Source organism: Mercenaria mercenaria, chromosome 17 (assembly GCF_021730395.1).
Source record: "Mercenaria mercenaria strain notata chromosome 17, MADL_Memer_1, whole genome shotgun sequence".
NCBI lineage: Eukaryota > Metazoa > Mollusca > Bivalvia > Venerida > Veneridae > Mercenaria > Mercenaria mercenaria.
In genome coordinates this window covers 71,143,575-71,165,171 of record NC_069377.1, presented here as the reverse complement: position 1 = coordinate 71,165,171, position 21,597 = coordinate 71,143,575, and the positions used below count along the sequence as shown (strand labels likewise).

At 34.1% G+C, this 21,597-nt stretch overlaps 1 protein-coding gene across 1 annotated transcript in view; it reads right to left on the bottom strand.

Annotated features, from left to right (window-relative positions):
• Positions 1–5,100: 5,100 nt before the first annotated feature.
• Positions 5,101–21,597, bottom strand: part of LOC123536265 (substrate-adhesion molecule-like) — a 45,000-nt gene continuing 28,503 nt past the window's right edge. The window contains exons 7-9 of the mRNA XM_053528575.1: positions 14,659–14,781; positions 10,682–10,785; positions 5,101–9,931 (exon numbers count right to left, since the gene is read on the bottom strand). Of these exons, the coding sequence (XP_053384550.1) occupies positions 10,691–10,785; positions 14,659–14,781 (218 nt within the window). The 3' untranslated portion in view covers positions 5,101–9,931; positions 10,682–10,690. The remainder of the gene's footprint in view (positions 9,932–10,681; positions 10,786–14,658; positions 14,782–21,597) is intronic.

The following is a 21,597-nucleotide window of genomic DNA, read 5'->3' as shown; positions in this document are numbered from 1 at the left end:
TGACTGCCAGTCAAGAATGTTGCCATCGAATCGCGGTAAATCTGGCTTCGGTAGTCTATGGTATACAGAGCTGTGGGTGAAGTTAAAGTTAGGTTCTCTTTGGGAAGAATTACCGTGGATAACGTCCTCGTGGTTAGTTTGTGATGGTTCGCCGTAGACAGACACACGGAAAGCATGAGAATTAACATTCAAATTAGAAAGCGTTACCTTTTTAGCTCACTTGTCACGAAGTGACAAAGTGAGCTATTGTGACCGCTTGATGTCCGTCGTGCGTCGTGCGTCGTCAGTCAACAATTTCTAAATCTCCTTCTTGAAAACCACTAGGCAGAATTACACCAAACTTCACAGGAATGATCTTTGGGTGGCCCCCTTTCAAAATTGTTCAAAGAATTGAATGCCATGCAGAACTCTGGTTGCCATGGCAACCGAAAGGAAAAAGGAAAAACTTTAAAAATCTTCTTGTCCAAAACCACAGGGCCTAGGGCTTTAATATCTGGTGTGTAGCATCATCTAGTGGTCCTCTACCAAAATTGTTCAAATCATCCTCCTAGGGTCAAATATGGCCACGCCCCAGGGGTCACATGGTTTATATAGACTTATATAGGGAAAACTTTGAAAATCTTCTTGTACAAAACCACATGGCCTAGGGCTTTGATATTTGGTATGTAGCATCATCTAGTGGTCCTCTACCTAGGGTCAAATATGGCCCCGCCCCGGGGATCACATGGCTTATATAGACTTATATAGGGAAAACTTTGAAAATCTTCTTGTACAAAACCACATGGCATAGGGCTTTGATATTTGGTATGTAGCATCATCTAGTGGTCCTCTACCAAGATTGTTCAAATTATTCACCTAGGGTCAAATATGACCCGGCCCCGGGGGTCCCAAGTTTTACATAGACTTATATAGGAAAAAAAATGTTTAAAAATCTTCTTGTCTGAAACCACAACACTTAGACCTTTGATATTTGGTTTGTAGCATTGTCTTATGGTCCTCAACCAAATCTTTCAAATTGTACCCCTTGGGTGAAAAGAGGCCCTGCCCTGGGGGTCCCAAGTTTTATATAGGAAAAAGCTTTAAAAATATTTTTGTCTAAAACCATACGACCAAGGCTTTTGATATTTGATATGGTGCATTGTCTAGTAGTCCTTTACCAAAATTATTCAAATTATGCCCCTGGGGTTAATAGAGGCCCCGCCCTGGGGTCACTTAGTTATTATGTGAGTTATATATTAAAAATACTTAAAAAATCATCTGATCCTATTTCCAAGACTGTTTAATTATAATTACCTCATGACCCCAAGTAATATTATTCCACTTGACTGTGACCTTGACCTACTGACCTACTTTCTTGTTTTTTAAGATACAGTCTTGAAATTTTGATGATATACAAAGTTTTGCACACAAATCGTAAAACTGAATTTTATTGACCATGAATGTGACCTACTGACTTTCGTAATATTTTATCATCATTTTTTGACATTTGAAACATGTAGCTCATATTACTCAGGTGAGCGATCCAGAGTCATCATGACCCTCTTGTTTGAAACTTGCTATTTTCTGTATCTTTCTCTGTAAATTATAGATGTACTCATTATGATCCAGTATCTCCGTCTCGATTTGTTCCCCGTCATCTTCTGGAATGACATCTATGATATTCTCATGGATCTCGGTGATCGTCTGCTGTTTCTTCCTCAGAGAATCTTCTATCGTCTGCAACTCTTCCAAATCAACTGCTTCTTGCTGAATCATCTCGAATTTTGACAAAAGTCGTGTAACTGCAACCTTGTGCCTCTTCTGGATTGATCGTAGTTTAGTTGCCATTGCTAATGTTTTTCGTCACGGCACCAAAATGTCGTGGAGACATTAAAAGAAGACAAAACTGTTGTCCGTTTTACGTTGACTGTTTACTTCATAGACCGGAAGAACAACAAGTGACGTCCAGGACGTCATAACATACAACAAAAGAGCGCGTTACGTGACGTGACGCCAAATACGGCGCGTCGTTAAATGTACATGTTACTTAACGTGACAATCCGAAATGAAATTTGACCTTGATTTTGACCTAGTGACCTACTTTTACATTTCTCAAGCTACAGCCTTCAAATTTGGACCACATGCATAGTTTTGTGTACCGAAATGAACTTGACCTTGTTCTTGACGTAGTGACCTACTTTCACATTTCTGTAGCTACAGCCTTCAAATCTGGACCGCATGCATACGTTTGTGTACCGAAATATACTTTGACCTTGCCATTGACCTAGTGACCTACTTTCACATTTTTGCAGGTACAGGCTTCAAATTTGGACCATATGCACAGTTTTGTGTTCTGAATTGAAATTTGACCTTGATTTTTACCTAGTACCTACTTTCACATTTCTCAAGCTACAACCTTCAAATTTGAAGCCTATGCATAGTTTTGTGTACCGAAATGAACTTTGAACTTGAGATTGACCTAGTGACCTACTTTTACATTTCTCAAGCTACAGGCTTCAAATTTGGACCACATGCATTGTTTTGTGTTTTGAATTGAAATTTGGCCTTGATTTTACCTAGTAACTCCTTTCACATTTCCCAAGCTACAACCTTCAAATTTGAAGCCTATGCATAGTTTTGTGTACCGAAATGAACTTTGACCTTGAAATTTATCTAGTGACCTACTTTCACATTTCTCAAGCTACAGCTTCAAAATTGGACCACATGCATGGACCACATACACAGTTTTGTGTACTGAAATGAACTTTGACCTTGATTTTGACCTTGAGCTAGTCTTGAAATTTGGAACATTCAAAAATGGCTCAATGGTGGGCGCCAAGATCACGCTGTGATCTCTTGTTATCATGTAAAAGACGTTTGTGAGGTAAGAGTTCTTTACGAACTGAAGTACACTATCACAGTGTCTATGCATACAGGGCGGTTGTGATTGCACATACAAATCCTTGCAAGCTTAGATCCTGATTTGCAGTTAAATATTCTTGGTTCTTTTATTTTCATACAGTACCCTGATGATGTAAAGGGAACAGAGTGCACTAACGAAAATTAACAAAACATGAAAATTTAAGATGCATATTTTTCATAATGAGCGGACATTAGAAATCGTTTTAATTTGAAATAATATTTCTTGTCTATAATAAATATTTACAACCAATATGATAATCGATTACCAAACACATTACTTTACTCACAGATTATTAGGTATAGCACAATTCTATTTAATGGCCTATAACACAATTAACAAAACAAGAAGCACGACGTGTATCAATGTGTAGATGTATAGCATTAATGTAGAACACCTATTTTAGATCATTGTTAAATTTATTATCAACTGAAATGAAGTATATCTTTTAAACAATCTAATTCCATGTACACTCCTCTGACTCTGGAACATGGCAGGGATAAAGAGTGATGGTTTGCACGAAATTAACCAGTTCAAGCTCCGCCACCGGCCATTCCAAGGCGGTGCCACACTGTGATCCTTAGTTTGTTTTGTTGTCTTGTTTCTGTTTGTTTTATTTTGTATATGTTTTATGTGTATATGTATGGGGCGCCGTTTTACTATTTTATAGGCATTTTTTGATATCAAAAAATTATTTCTTGATATCAAAAATTCGATTTCTTGATATCAAGAATTCCATTTCTTGATATCAGAAAATCAGTCACATTTTTGATATAAGTAAATCGGTTTCTTGATATCAAGAATTCATTTTTTGATTTCAAGAAATCGATTTTCTGATATAAAAAAATTCGATTGTTTGATATCAGGAATTCATTTTCTGATATCAAGAAATGCTGTCCATTTTTTGATATATAAATCAAGACTATTTTTTGATATCAAATATTCGGCACTTCCCGATCTAAATATAGATGGATTGAACAGGATATTTTTTACTTTATTACGTAGTCATTCCAGATTGTGTTGTGCTGTTGTTAGTTTGTGCTGTACAATTACTTCGTCATGTGCATTTTCTAATATATTCGGTACAAATTATTAAACACTGCACCTGCAAAAATAGAGGGATTGATGATTTACAGTCAACTCGTCCCCAAATCATCTCGTTCTCCAGTCAGCTCACCCTCCTTACACGTTTCGCCCCCATTTTTCGAATTCATTTCCTGATATCAAAAATCCGATATTTTGATATCACAAAATGGACAGCATTTCTTGATATCAAAAAATGAATTCCTGATAATTTAAAAACATCTTAAACTGCATCTTTTAGATGAAACTGTGTAAACAATCTCTCTTTATATTCTATTTATCTGCTTTCGGCTCTTAATCAAACCTTATGTACATTGCCTTAATATCTTTTATATTTTCTGTAGTCAGTTGTATGTTTAGACACTTGTGAAGGCCTCTAAACTGGTCACCCTTGAGAAAGGTATATACAAGGATGCCTTTGGTCAAATTTGGGGAAGATCCATTATGCTTTTCAGGAAAAAGGTGTAAAGAAAACCTTCCGTTCAGGCGAGGCACATAGTATGCGGAATTGAATGAAGCCTAGATACATTTACTTTAGGACGGTTTAACCCGCGGTATCAATAAGATGCGAAGACACAATATAACATATTTCTGTTGAAGAAACAGGACAAAAGTGATATACGTACTGAGTGCCGTTAAGGCCATCTTTGTTTCACCCTTTCACCCTGTAGACTGGTAAGGGCAATAGTGCGATAATTCGATGTGAAAGCACAAACATACGATGCGATGATCCAATAATACGATGTTAAGACGCAAAGATACGATGCGATCGCCAGATGTTACGATGTGAAGACGCCAAGATACGATGTGATGGCCCGATTATACGAAGCTAAAACGCGATAACACAATAAGAAGATGCGATATCAAGATCGCACGTTCGCTTCGTTTTTTTCACATTGCGTTTTACAAATGTATGATAATGCAAAGGATCGAATCAACGACAGCCGTAACAGAACACCACATATACGTAATTCTTAGGTTTTGAAACTCGAATAAACGTAGATAAAGTATCCTGACATTGTGAAATATAGCTACCTTAACACAGCATTGATATCTTTTATAAGATACCACTGTTCCAGAGTTCATGATATTGTTTTCGTAACAAAAGACACGTATAATATATTTATAGTACATTTTATTCATTTTTCTTTCACAAAACAGTTTACAAGATTGATTGAATTGCATACAAAACTTATAAATAATTAATAAATATGTACATATAAGTCAATCAAATTAAGAAAATGACAAATCATTCATCTCTTATCAAACTTGGCCTTATCGATAATCACAATCATCAAACAAAAACTGTTTTCCCTTTTCAAACCGAAATAACTGGTATCATTGTATTGTTTATTAGAGTCATCCATTTACAAAAAGTATAAAACATATATAAAACAGCATTAATATATGTAAATGGTCATTCTTTTACAAAATTACAAGAGACTCACAATAGATTCATGCTATGGACAATCAATGCTTTTGGCAATCAATATTCAGTCAAATTCATATTCCAAAAAACTAGACTACGAGGGGCGTTCAGAAATACGTAGACTTGCCATATCGACGTAGACGTATTAAATTTGTATCAGTTTCAACGATAATGTATCTGCAACAGACGAACCAAATATGAAACTGTTATCTTGCAATCTACATTACTTTTTTTGGGTCTTTCCTTGAATCAAGGAGTAGGCATCCTGGCCAACACCAGCGACATCTGTCTGTATGACGTCAGATTTGTTTACGACATTTTTTCATGACGAATTTATTTTTTTCAAATTATAATATAATTTAAAAACCTTTTCTTATAGAAAAGCAAAACAAACTTAGAACAAACACAATATCAATTTTTTCATTGAAATATCAACATCACATCGTTTGATGTAAAATTACCAAGCAGTGAAAGAAACTCCAGCAGATTGTTTCTATACTGACATTTTTATTCCCCCCCCCCCCCCCTCCCCCCGCCATGGCTCCGAACATTTAGTCATCATATAAAAATGCGCCATTTGAGAAGCTTACAATTTCCTTATAAGATATTTTTTGCAGTATTTATATAAAAAATAACCATGTAACTAGGGAGCCAGGATACTGATGCATGTAAATATATAGAAAATATGAGGTTACTGTCTTATAGATTTAATTGTATTAGGTGGAGTCGAAGAAAATATAAAAGTCGAGGCTATAACAGTTTGAAAATTTATATGCCACTGACATGTGTGGACAATTACACAGCTTCTTTGGTAATTTGATTAAAAATAGCTCTTACAAATCCCTAACTTGATAAATAAAAGAGAAAAAACTAAGGCTAACCTTACGTTTTGTACCCGACATCTGTGTACTGCTTAACATGATGAAATAACTTGAACTTGATGCCAAGAGAAGTTTTACCCCAAGTTCAGTTGCTAGTCGGATAACCGTTAGACCTGGGTTAAATTTATCGACTGGCCATAACGCCACTTAAAAGAAAATATAGGTACCCGTTTCCTCGACGACTGATTAAATAACATCCCTTTCCAAATGCAATATTCTACACGTACAGTCAGAATCGTAATGTATTACTGGTTATAATGGTACCATTTGTAACATACTGCATGTAACGTGAATAAAGTTGTAGAGCATATCTACGTATTTGTTGAATATCCCTCGTATTTTAGTTTAACTTTTCAGCGAAGCATTTGATTCCTGTCTCAAAACTCCGACCAAAGCTGACGATCATAGACAAAGACGTCATTTTTCTTACTTCATAATCATAAAATCACATTAAGCTGTAAATTTGAGGTTAATACTTTATTGCCAAGCGCGATTATGGGTAAATTGCAAAGAAGTACATACCAACCTGCCTGTAGCTCTGAAGGTCGTTATTCACTTCTTCGGGCAATTAACCCATAATCGCACAGGGTGACATGAGGAATTATGTAGACGCTCTGGCACGCACATTAAACATATTCATTTACCAAGACGGCATCTTGCGATTTAAAAATAATCATTTGAAAAGAATCTGATATTACTGCAGTGATAGGGAGATAAAATTAAAGTAGCAAACTGTTTTTTTCTGTTAATAAGTGTTATATTTCTTAGTAATTGGTTAAAAACAAAGCAAAAAATGCATAAGTGATGGACGTGGCTCGTAATGCCGACAAAGCAGCAATATTTTCGTTACTATATATAGAAATATATATTGATAGCCTAGGTAAACTTACAAATACAAACAGGATATTTTGTCCTTCTATCATGTAGAAGTCGGCTTCATTTTGAACATTTGAATATATATAATGTCCGTGTGTTCATGTTCAATTCACAAGCTTCCAATTCAGTCCTCCTAGCTAAATCTACCATTTAAATGGATATTTTAATCAGCGTGATAAATATCCATAAAAATAAATGCCTAATGAATTTTATATTGAATATAGAGTAAACATTGAATCTTACCAAAACGACGAAAATAATCTCTCTTCTAATTTTAAACACGATAATTACTTTCATTCAGTTAAAATACCAGGCTCAGCTTTAAAACAAAATAAACAAATTATGATTAATCGAAGAAATCTCGAAGTTTCCTCTTTCATGATCTTAAAGAAAACTTGGTACTCACTTTTCCTGTAATTACCTTAGAAGATAAAATCTGAAGGTCATAGACTAGTACTTCGTCATTCAGGCAAGACTGAATATGCATTTTATAAAAAAAATATTTCCTCTGTTGTAATCGTTGATTTCTTTTACTTGAATAATGTAACATGGATACATTTCCGAATATAAAAACGTTTTTACGTGAACAGGTATAATAAAACAAATGTTATTCTTTTTTGTATCTTCGGCATCATTGATATTGTAGCAGCTCTATTTTCGTTACTACATATTGAAATACAGGTATTTATAGCCTAGGTGAACTTACAATGGTCACCTTGTCAGTGTTTTGCATTTGCTAACAACTATAATACACATGAACAGTAAAAGAGTGTATTGTGGCCCTCTATCATGTAGAAGTCAGCTTCATTTTGAACTTTTGAATAAGTATAATTTCCGTGTGTTCATGTTAAAATCACAGAAAATTACAGAATGTGTACACATACCATATATATATTGTGATGACATAGTTTATATGACATCAATTTTTACAAACTGATTTCATGATAAAATCGATTCGATGCTTTTGTTTGGTGTTAAATACTTTGATATTTGACTGCCTGGCGCCGCGATTACAGAATTATTGTCCTCAAAATGAATAATATCTTTTAGGTCATTAAGCACTTTTAAGGCAGTTATTCCGTAACCGCGCCAGGCAATCGAGTTTTACCATCTAAATTCCAAGCTTTAGACACTACATATTTACATAAATTTGAAATATTAATGGAATAAACTATAGAACAAACTTGAAATAGAGAAAAGTGAGTCAACTATATACATCTTACCAAAACGACGAAAATAATCTCTCTTCTAATTTTAAACACGATAATTACTTTCATTCAGTTAAGTTAAAATACCAGGCTCAGCTTTTAAACAAAATGAACAGATTGTAATAAATCAAAGAAATCTCGAAGTTTCCTCTTTCATGATCTTAAAGAAAGCTTGGTACTCACTTTTCCTGTAATTACCTTAGAAGACAAAATCTGAAGGTCATAGACTACTACTTCGTCATTCAGGCAAGACTGAATATGCATTTTATAAAAAAAAAATTCCTCTATTGTAATCGTTGGTATCTTTTACTTGAATAATGTAACATGAATATATTTCCGAATATAAAAACGTTTTCACGTGAACAGGTAAAATAAACAAATGTTATTCTTTTTTGTATCTTCGGGGAGGGCCCTAGATAATGTTGGAATAATTTTTGGCCCAACCCATTTGTATGTATTTAATTTAATGCTTGCATTAAATGTGATGTATACATGTGTGAATATATATATACAATAAAATATGATTAAACTTAAAACTTCGGCATCATTGATATTTTAGCAGCACTATTTTCGTTACTAGATATAGAAATATAGGTATTTATAGCCTAGGTGAACTTACAATGGTCGCCTTGTCAGTGTTTTGCATTTGCTAACAACTATAATACACATAAACAGTAAAACTGTGTATTGTGGTCCTCTATCATGTAGAAGTCAGCTTCATTTTGAACTTTTGAATAAGTATAATTTCCGTGTGTTCATGTTAAAATCACAGAAAATTACAGAATGTGTACACATACCATATATATATTGTGATGACATAGTTTACATGACATCAATTTTTACAAACTGATTTCATGATAAAATCGATTCGATGCTTTTGTTTGGTGTTAAATACTTTGATATTTGACTGCCTGGCGCCGCGATTACAGAATTATTGTCCTCAAAATGAATAATATCTTTTAGGTCATTAAGCACTTTTAAGGCAGTTATTCCGTAACTGCGCCAGGCAATCGAGTTTTACCATCTAAATTCCAAGCTTTAGACACTACATATTTACATAAATTTGAAATATTAATGGAATAAACTATAGAACAAACTTGAAATAGAGAAAAGTGAGTCAACTATATACATCTTACCAAAACGACGAAAATAATCTCTCTTCTAATTTTAAACACGATAATTACTTTCATTCAGTTAAAATACCAGGCTCAGCTTTTAAACAAAATGAACAGATTGTAATAAATCAAAGAAATCTCGAAGTTTCCTCTTTCATGATCTTAAAGAAAGCTTGGTACTCACTTTTCCTGTAATTACCTTAGAAGACAAAATCTGAAGGTCATAGACTACTACTTCGTCATTCAGGCAAGACTGAATATGCATTTTATAAAAATATTTCCTCTGTTGTAACCGTTAATTTCTTTTACTTGAATAATGTAACATGAATATATTTCCGAATATAAAAACTTTTTACGTGAAGCGGATAAAAAGGTATTATTTTGTATCTTCGGCACTACTGATGTTGTACATGTTTGCTCACTTGAACGTCTGTTTTGCCCTGAAACAAAATAGATAAAGTAGGAAACCATTTTAATTGTTGCAGCTGAGTCATTTATGAAACATACGCATGTGTTAGATAATACGTGTACAATTGAAACATTGCATTAAAAATGTCTAGAGATAGATATTAACACATGCCAATTTATTTGGTAGATATAGAACATATCGGGATCTGTTGAGCGACTTACGTGATATGGATCTGTCGAGCGACTTATATGATATAAAACAGCAATATTTATGACGCCACGAAAAGAAAAATTACTTTTAGGCATAGGCTGGTCATATGTGTTTAGTAGCAAATGATCTATACATACAAAACTTTAGGCTTGTATATTTGGTGTGTGTATGTATGCGTTCTTGCGTGTTTAAGCTTATTTATTGTAGCCGCTTGTAACCAATATGGGCGGCAACTACAGAAGACTGTTAGTAATATTTAGTTTGAGGATAGTGCAAGATACAGAAGACGCTCTAATTTCAGGAGATTCCATGGTTCTTTAGCATGCCGGGTGTAAAGCACCCATACATGGTACTCTTATTCCAATGTTAGTAATTTTAGTTAAGGAAGAGGGGGTTCGAACTCACGACTGGTTTCATAGTCAGACAGTGTTACCACTGGATCACTGCATCCGCTATTTTTCCTTTTTTATAGTGTGACCCATTATTTCTTTAAGCGATTATAGACGACAAGGAAAACGTTTTGAATGTGTTTTTTAAGATTAGATAACTGCCTTGTAAACTTAGTTCTTACCTTATAAACTTACTTGCCAGTACAACTAAACTTTTTTTGGATCAAGGCTAATATGAACATAGTAGCAAACAAAACTGTTGAAGTTCTGACAGAAACAGCATCACCTAAAAAGAAAAGTAATTATGGAAGTAGCAGTGGCAAGCAATAACTAAAATATTTACTTGCGAAGTTTTGGACGTTACAGTTGGATAATCTATATGACCTACATAAGAGTGGCTTTTCGTAGTGGACCTTTTAACAAGAGGGCCCTGAAAGCCCTGTATCGTATACCTGACCTAGTTCTTACCCAATATAATCGAGTATATAATTTGGTCTAGATTTCATACAGACAAACACTTTGACCATGTTTTATTTAAATTAGGTTAATCATTTACCAAGTTTTTTTTTACTGAATTGACATAGTTTTTGACCTCATGTACCCAAAATGAACTGTGACCTCAGATACCCCATTTTTTACCTTGACCTAGATTTCATTCAGATAAACATTCTGACAAAGATTTGTGATGATCAAATGGAAAATGTAGCCTCTAGAGTGTTAACAAGGTTGTTCACTGAAATTACCTAGTGACATATTTTTTGACCTCAGGTACCCCACTTTTGAACATGACCTAGATCTTATAGAGAAACGATTTGACAAAGATTTATAATGACTAAGCAGAAAATATGGCTTCTAGAGTGTTAACAAGATTTTTTTTTATGATTTGACCTAATGACCTTGCTTTCCCCAGTGACCCATTTACAAATTTATTCTAGATTTTGAACAGATAAGCAGTCCGACAAAGTCTCGTGAAGATCAGGCAAAATGTGGCATTTTGAGTTTTAACAAGACTTTCTATGATTTGAACTAGTGACCTCGATTTTGATCTACCTAATCTAGTTTCAAACTTGACATAGACTTCATGAAAACAAATATTCTGATATTTTTTAAGAAGATCAAATAGAAACTGCGGCCTCTTAAGTGTTCACAAGTTTTTTTTATATATGATTTAAGGTAGTTCTGCACGTTTGATAAACCGGAAGTGATGGTGTAACGTCAGTTATCCGGAAAACGTAGAATAAAGCCTGGATTCGGCGTACGGAAATGAAAATCATTTTATGAATTAATGACAACCTGTAAGTAAATTTATTAAAATGGCACTGTTACTATATTTCTAAAATCAAACTATGATATTAAAACAAAATTCATGTTGAATAATTCAATACAATTGTCTTAAAATTAGCGTGAAATAGTCGGTACACTTTAAACATGGTCAAATATCTCAAAAATAAGCACACGAACCTATACATTTTATTTTACCACATTATAGGCCTTATGTTTATTTACAACCGTAAGAAGTTTCATCAAAATCTACACTGTAGGAAAATTTCTGTTCGCGGAAATGTTTTGAAAGTTATGATTTTCCCATAGACTTCCATTATGAAAAACTGCGTGAGGTCCAAATTTTTCATATCAGACTAGCAAAAAATCAAGCACACGACCCTATTCTTTTTATTTGCTGAAGTTTCTAGGTATAATCTGAAGTTTTGAAAAATCAGATTTTAATCAAATTCTACATTGTAGAAAAAAGTTGGATCCAAACGTGCAGAACTACCTTAACCAAGTGGCCTAGTTTATTTTTCTACCTCAGGTAAACTAGTTGTGATTTTAACCTTTATTTCATAGAGAAAAACATTCTGACAAATGTTTATGAAGATCAAGTAGAAAATGTGGACTCTAGAAAGTTAAAAAGTTCTTCTATATTTTGACCTAGTGACCTAGTTTAAGATTTAAGGTAACCCAGTTTGAACTTGACCTTTATTATATGGAAACAAACATTCTGACAAAGTTTTTAAGAAGATTAAATGGAAAATGTGGCCTCTACAGTGTTAACAATGTTTTTCTATGATTTGACCTAATGACCTAGTTTAAGATCTCAGGTAACCCAGTTTTGAACTTCGCCTATACTTCCGCAAGGCAAACATTGACAAGGTTATTTCTAAAGATCAAATGGAAAATGTGGCCTCTAGAATGTTAACAAGTTTTTTTTTGTGTTTTGACCAAGTGACCTAGTTTTTGATTTCAGGTAAATAAGCTCAAACAAAAATTCTTTCAAAGATTTATGAGGATCGAGTGAAAACTTTTGCCATACACCGTAAACAAGTTTTTTTATGAGTTGACCTAGTGACCTAGTTTTTTATCTTAGATAATCCAATTTTAAACTTCTATATTTTATAGACAAACACTCTGACAAAGATTTATTATAATAAAGTAGAAATTGTGGCCTAAAGAGTGTTAACAAGGTTCTTTTTTATAAAACAGTTGACCTAATGACCTAGTTCAAGACCTCTGATAACTTGGTTTCAAACTTGGCCTATAATTCATTGAGACAAACATTCATAAGTGTTATGAAGACGAGTTAGAAAATGTGGCCTTTAGAGTGTTAACAATTGTTTCCTATTAATTGACCTAGTGACCTAGTTCTTGACTTCAGATTACCCAGTAACATACTCATCCGAGGTTTGGTTGAGGGTAGCACTCTGAGAAAGATTCATTAAGATTGGGCTAAAATTGTGACCTCTAGAATGTTAAAAATCAAATTGTTGATGATACACGACACACAGCGGACGGCGACGGAGGATGATCACAAATCTCACCTTCAGCAGTTTGTGTTTATATGAGCTAAGTCATACTTAATGTTTTCGGAATTGATTTGGAGTGGTAGTTTGTTTTCACAGTAAATCCTATCGAACATCTTGTCGATGCTAGTCGCCACAAGCTTAACCTACACAATGCTCAATAATATTCTTCACTTGAAAATAAATGTGTATCCATAGGACACAGGTGTCCACACACCTGTCACTATACATGGTTTCATGAGTCTAGGTGAAATATTTGCGCACTTTATTTTTCACTAAGTTAATGACCTTAACTCAGGTCTAGCTGAGTGAAATCCCAAGCAGAACACCAAGTGCTCAACTTCACGTGCTACATTTATATTACAGGATGAAAAAAATGTGCAGCAAGACCGGGACTCGAACCCGGGGCCTCCGAATTGAGTTCCGATGCTCTACCGACTGAGTTACCCGCCGCCTACACATCTTCTTCCCGTTTTAATATTCAAGTCTTATACCGTGACATTTATAACAATCCCCATTAAGTCAAATACTTTTTGAGACACATGCGACACAACCTTGTATGACATTTTTGCATATATTTTATATAACCGAGGGCCATAACTCCCGTCTGAAGGACAGAAATCCCGAACAAAACCCAAGATGCACAACTTTACACGCTGAATAGTATTCCTATTACGTTCATGACCCTAGGTCAAATATGTTTTAAGGTGCATGCGACACAAACTTTTATGCCCTTTTTGCATATTTTTTTACTAAGTCAAGGGGCATAAAATCTGTCTGGCTGAATGAAATCTCTAACATTACCACAGTAGCCCAACTTCACAGGCTAATAACTTTCCTGTAATGTTTCATTATCCTGGGTCAAATATTTATTTGAGATACATGCGAGACAAAATTTGTATGCATATTTTGACTAAGTCAAGGACCACATCTCTTGTCCGGCTGTGTGAGATTCAAATTAAAGCACAAGGTGCACATCTTCACGTGATGAATAACAATTCATATAAACAGTTATCCGAGACCCTGATATTCTCATCCGTCCCTAAAACCAGTGATACATATATTAATAGAAACAAAATCAAACGAATTTGCGTATTTGAAATTTGCGCCGTAAACAGTAAAGTCGTCATGACGTTTCAAAGGCAAACAACAACGCAGAATTCCAGCTTAGTTTTATCATCTGCAACGTAATGCTATGCCTTTTTCGTAGAATAACGTATTATGAATCGAAATATATACAATAAGGGACAAAAAGGAAAAATCAACATATTAGATTGTTATCCGGTTTTAAGAAAAATGATAATAACTATTGCACGAATCTACAATATAGATGTAATTCTGCAGTTTTTGAAGATACTTACTACAGACACTACCACTAGCTTCGTATCCTGTCCCGCATTTACACATGTTTGTATCAGCTGTATCACAAACCGCATTGGACACACCACTACAATCCGAATCAGCAGAGCAAGTATCGTCTAAACCTAGAAAACATTATATCACGTGGAACTTAAGTTGAATTTCCGATACGATACCTAGTAAGCGGTGTCTGGAATTAGATTTTGATGTAAAAAAGCGAGATAGGGGTATGTGGAATTGCGGGTTACCCTATTTAGGTTGGTTCTACAAGCAGGTGAGTACCATTACTACAAAAATGATACCACGAGCTCAATATAGCCCAAAGTTGAGTTACGGGGTTGTACCCTTACCTTTTGTCTTTTGTAGAAGCTGTATATAGAAGCATATAAAGAAAATATATTTTACGAAACATAACGATATTGTAAGGTATATTTAATCACTATCGAAAAAACGACCAATCAGTCAAAATGATAACTGGCAGATCATCAGAACTTTAAACTGGCTCCCGTTCCTATGTTTGTTCTTATACAGAAGTTTCTTCATAAACAGAGGAAGCAACTCCAGCAGGATGTTTCCATAGTGACATTTTTATAGCACCTGACTCCGAAAATAGATTTAGCCATCAGATCAAATGTGCTATTGTAGAGGCTTAGTAGGGAATCGATCCTATCGACTTTCGTCGCGAAGAGCGACGAAAATCAGGATCGATCCCTTTACGGTAACACGCGATATACCGAATGAGATATATACTATCGAATTAAAAAATGTGTACTTCCGGCACGTGCACAGAGCGTCTGATTTCGGATTATTTGGAAGAATAACCTTTTCCTTGTGCCTAATAAGCGTTCACATAACTTGTCCGAACCGCAACGTCTTGACATCAGTACAAATATGGGCAGTGTTGTTTTTATTACAAAATCTACCTTTAAATTGATAGGGAATCGATCATGCGCGAAGCGACGAAAATCGGGATAGATTCTATACTAATACCGAATGAGATATTTACTATCGATTTGAAAAATGTGTCCTTCGGTCCGTGCCTTCATCAAATGTTTAATTTAATCAGCTTAATCATAATTTATTGTATATATATATATATATTCTATACTCACACATACAAGGATACATAAATACATCAATTTAAATATACAAAAGGGTTGGGCCAGAAGTTATAACAAAATTATCGGGGGCCCTCAAATGTTTTCAAATGTTATGGGATGAGTTGAAATCGGATCGATTCCGGATTGAGGCAGTGCCTTATTTCATATTATTTACTTCTAAAATATTTGCAGTGTTAGAAAAAATAACCATGCAGCCGTGGAGCCAGGCTAATGACACATGTTCATTTGCACATATGTACGTATTTCATTTGAATGAACAAGGAAAAGAAATTCTGCGTAAACTGAAATGGTTGGGCAAATACATGTATTTCATAATTAATCATCGGCTATAAAAAGCAAAATTATTATAAAACAAGAAAATAATCCAATCATAAAAGTCAGTTCTAAGAAAGTAGGCCCCACAATAGGTTGAAATGTACGCACAAATATACAGACAAAGCAAAACATGCAGACAGTGAGATAAGCAAGCAAATAAATGAATGCAGTGGGACACCGCCTTAGTACTGTCAGTGGCAAAATGATATGGGAGGGTGTGAGAGATAACTTTAAGTCGGTTAGAGGTGTTTAAATCAAATTTTGATCAAATAATGAATTTGTTCGAAATTTTACACCATTTGTGTTCACTGAGTGCTCAGTACACGGCTGATTTTCAGTAATTAGATTTCCCTATCCTTGTTGCCCAAACAAGTGTTATTTTAGCAAATATACTTAATTTGAAAAACATACTTTACCTAAGAAATGACAAGAAGTTTAAAACTATTGTTTTTATTAGTCAAAGATTTGACTGACAATTATAAATTTTGCCAACATTTTATAGAAATGCAAGTTTGTAAAATTATTATTGACTCCCTTTGCTTAGCTTGTAAACGCAGCCATTCAGATCATTTTATTGATTTATTCAAATATAAGTCAAACACAAATGTAACACTAAAATTATATTGAAAGCAATATTAAGAGTCAATACAATACAATACAATACAAATTTTATTTAAAGTTTGTGCATACTGGTTTCCAAGTAGTTTCCGGACCCAGGTAGTTTTCCGGACCTTTTACATTTCATGCTGTATAGACTTTATGCCGTCGTAAAGCATCTGAGTAACAATATCATATCATTTAGACCTTTGTTGCCTTTACACAGCAGCGAAAATCTAGCATTACAGAACTTATTTATTATTTGAATATCCCGGTTGATTTAACTTACTTCGATGTAATGTTAACACAAGAGATTGTCACCAGCAGGGGAATTTCATACAGTGCGCATGTGCAGAAATTGAGGCCCCCTGAAGGTAAACATCAGTCATTTGATGCTCCCATTTACAGACGATACAGTAAAAATATTCCTATAGTAATAAAATAAAACAATGAAAGTCAGAAAAAATCGACCTATTCACTATACTACGGCATTAAATAGTCGATTAAAAATAGGAACCAGAATAGACAGGGATTTACCTAAAATACCTTCTATCTATCAAATGTTTAGCAGCAGTGTCAATGCCCGAGAGGTCCGGGCGTTAGTCTGCCAATTTTGAGACCGGTCTTGTTCTCTTTTTTTTTTAAAAAAAGATGTTGTTAATTATATTAAAAGTTCTTAATTTCTTTTTTTGTAATATTACCAGTCCGCTAAATACGTTCCGCCATTTTAGCGTGACGTTGCAAACGTCATTCAAACGTAATAAGACGTAACTGTAATGAGCGTATTATAAATCTAGTATTTGTTAAATTCTTGAAATATACTTTTCAAATCATCATCACGCCTCAGTTATGTTTTAATTTTGAATATATATAACGAAATCGGAAATCTTGCTTTTGCATAAAGGTTACAACTTTTACCATGAAAGGTCCGGAAAACTACTTGGACTAACTGAAATATTAATGGAATTAACTGTCCCGTTTGAGGCCTCATCTATATTTGTGTTATGAACGCAAGTTTAATACGAATTCTGCATGGTGTTAACGAAGAACCTAGCTTTTTTCTGTGAAAATTTTATGTTTCTTCTAAGTTTTTTTGAAAGTTACTGGCAAAAAATAGCGATTTCGGTCCGGAAACTACTGGGAAACCAGTACATAAACAGAAGGCATTAGCTATGTGTAGCTATTTTTCAACACAGTCCGCTTTTTAACTTCTTTCATATTAAAGTTAGGTAATTACAAAATTTGATAAAAAGTAATAATAAGCATCTAATTCTTTGTAATGAGGTAAAGGTATTTAAGATCCAAAACGTCATATTTAAAAACATGAACAATGACTTCATATAGTTTTCTAAACATAAAATTAACAAGTTTATGTGTATTAACAGTACTACTTATAAACTTCGATAATGTGGCAGTTGACCTAAATACAATCGACACTGTTTATTTTCCGATACAGGTAAATCAAATATTTGCTTTACAATGGATCTATGACGGATTATCATCGAACACCCCTGGACTTATTGGACTCAACTGCCACATTATCAAAGCTTATTAGTATGTGTTAAGTTTTAAACAGTATACAATGTATACATGCATAGGTAAGCACATTATAAATGCGTACTACCACTAAAAATGTTTTTTAACCCTTACCTTGCTAAATTTCTATAATGAACTTGTCCATCTTTCAATTTGGGCAGTACCATTAACTGTTAAAAGGGCTGTTTACCAAAAAGATACAGACTGAATAGCGAACAGTGCGGATATGCAGGCTGAGCATGATCTACACTGGTCGCTAAGGCAGGATCAATCGTGTCCAGCATGTTAAGGGTTAACACGTGACAGTTAATTATGAAAGTAGCGCTGTATGCAAACTTAATTTATATATTTAGTAGATTTAAATACATTTGATCAGGATTTTATACATTTAAAGTTAATGTCTAAGATAAAATACTTTAGTGAAAGATGACCAGTTGATATCTTTAAATAAATATCTGAAAGAATATGTATACGAAAAGTGCAAATCGTCAAAAAATGTTGTTTGAATGTGCCCGACAATAATAAATGGCGCACCGAACCCCACTCTTAATTTCATGTTTTTAAGTTACAAAACGGTGAAAGTAACAGAAATCCAAAGTACAGAAATATATTTTATCTAAAATCAACTATAAAATGTGGTCACTTCTCGACATTCCTGTTCATTTCAAAATAAAATGAAAAAATGCAGTCAAATCTCATACAAATCATATCATTTCTGCATAGCTCTGAAGAATATTTACATCCTCAGTATGACTTAACCAAAAGTCGCAACGATAACAGAAAATATGTGACAACGTCTCACATACAGAGTTGCAAAGTCTCATAATTACCATCTGAAATGGTAGAAAATTCGTATGTACATTTTCTCTTTTCGTCGAGACCTTTTCTTGGACACTTTCATAAATGACTGGATGATGTGTGAGCAAAGTATAACAATTTAATCAGTATGACAAATGTATTTGTCGTTCACAAGCTGAACTATCACCTTACATTATATTCTTAAGCAGACTGGAATAAAAGTCTTCGAAATGGATCCATACAATTCATTATTATAAATTTTAGCATGAATTAAAACGTTAAGTTAATGCTCTACTACAGAAACAAGTATCTTCAGGTGTTCCGTTTATTTTAAATATCAAAGGATGCTGCAAGCATTGTCGGTGAATCCTACAGATATTGTTGTTCAGCTGAAACATTACTTATACATTCAGTTTTAAAAAGTGTATACATGTTATGCATTACAGTGTTTACGTTTTACGTTACAGAGCGGGTACAATCTTAAACAAAAAGTAATTAAGATTTTAATACTTGAAAGGACACAACAATTTAAGAATTGCATACTTTACTGCATTTCTTTCTGCCTCGTCGATTTTTTTTTATTTAAAAAACGTGCATTTAGGCATACTAAAATATTTTGTTATTTCGCGTTTTTTTCATCTCCCAATTTCCTTTAAAGATGGAAATTCATGAAACTTGTGCATTTACTAAAATCCGCCATATTTCTACAGCTTATTGCATCACCTTTCAAATTCAATTCATGAAAGTCGTGCAGTAACTCGATTTGTTTCTTTCGCATTTTACTGAATCGCCATTTTCCTTTCTTTAATTTGAAATTCATGGAAAGATAAGTATTAATTTTATTCTCTTACTGCGTGTCCCTTTCTCTAAACACAAAATAAAACTTCATCTATCTCGTTTATTTCTTCCCTCCAATCTATATTCACAGTGACTCAAGTATTTATTCTTCATAATTACGCTATTTTACTACATCTGTTTACCCCCTTCGCTTTTTTTAAGTACTGAAATCCCGTATAATTTCACATTTTCCCATATTTTCTTGTCAAAAGATTTTGTTACGTTGCAATAGATATGCTTTCAAAATATCTTCTTATAAAGTCCATGTATGATCCGCAAGATCTCTAATAAAATTTTGTATAAATTTTACAAAAAATCATTTAAAAAGGCAATATTATATTCTATGTGCACGAAGTAATTTATTACGCCGTGAAAGGCTCCCGAGACCGAATTGTCGCTGACTTCGAATCACTTGCCCTCTCGGCCATGTGCTTGAAATTTCGCTTTGGGTGTGGGATTCTCTCATGTAAGAAAGTCTTCCAGTCGGCTTACAGTAGGTCGTTTGCTGTACCCAGGTGCCCGTCCGTATTCAGAGGGGCACAAGCACGAAACGCCTAAAAGTCGCCATATTATCTCTAATTGTCTCGGAGTGACGTAAAAGCCTTCATTAATGTAACTAAGTGGGCTAAAATGCTTATACATTCATAAATATATACGTGTGCACCTAATAGCTAATACGTGAACATGTAATTACTGATACATGCGTACGCCAGTAATCAATATTGCATAGATAATCCTGATAGTTAAGCATTACTTCTAAGACTTTGCACAGAAGTTAAAAGTATTGCGTACACATGTTTTTGTTTTCACGCACAGGCGTATCACTCATTTCGTCCGCACGTAATACTTACTACGTGGGAATACATTAGTAAGAAAGTATAAACGTATTAGCTATTTAATTACACATTCAATTTAATTACAGTGGAACTTGAGACGTCAATATTTTTGCATAATGACGTTCCAGTTTCATATCGGGTGCCTGAGGTCATTTGTGACGTCAGTTTAGTACAGGTCGTCACGTTTATAAGTTCGTTAGCGACGATATTTTCAGTTTTACTTAGGCTAAAGACAAATCTCTGTCATTTATATTATGATTACAATTGTAGTATGTGAATGTTATAATTTGCATCGAGAAATATCAAGTCCGTGATGTGGTTGCAAACTTACTTCAAGAGAGCGAAATGGATGCAAACTTTAAAAAAATTGTTGGGTGTTTGCTAAAATGATCGCATATACGTTTATTTTTCATCAGGTAAGTGGCTTTTTATGGTATTTTGAACTCTACGGATATGTGCATGCATCATTTCGATGTCTACGCCACGCACGGTTTTGCATTTCAGCGTTGTAGATTTCGAATTTTCGAAATTATTGAAGGTATAAAATGGTCATGTGCATGTTTTGATATTTGAACGAGCTTGTTTCTTGCCGATTTATTTTTAAATATCCTGATCAAACTCAAACTAAAACCCTTAAACGAGACAAAACAACTAGGCCTAATTATGCAGAATTTCATAAAAGTTTGGTTCTGCATGTTTCACAAATGATTTTATATCCAAATAGGGCTAAATCTTGTTCGAGCTCTATTTTTGCTACAAACTGGTACATCAAGCAATTTCGGACGCAAACTTTTACTTTGAAAATGGTGTACAACTCTCGGAACATGCATGTCGATTGTGTTACATGTAGCAACACGCGGCCCTTTGATGTTTTGAATGAAAATTTGTTAAGATAGACAGC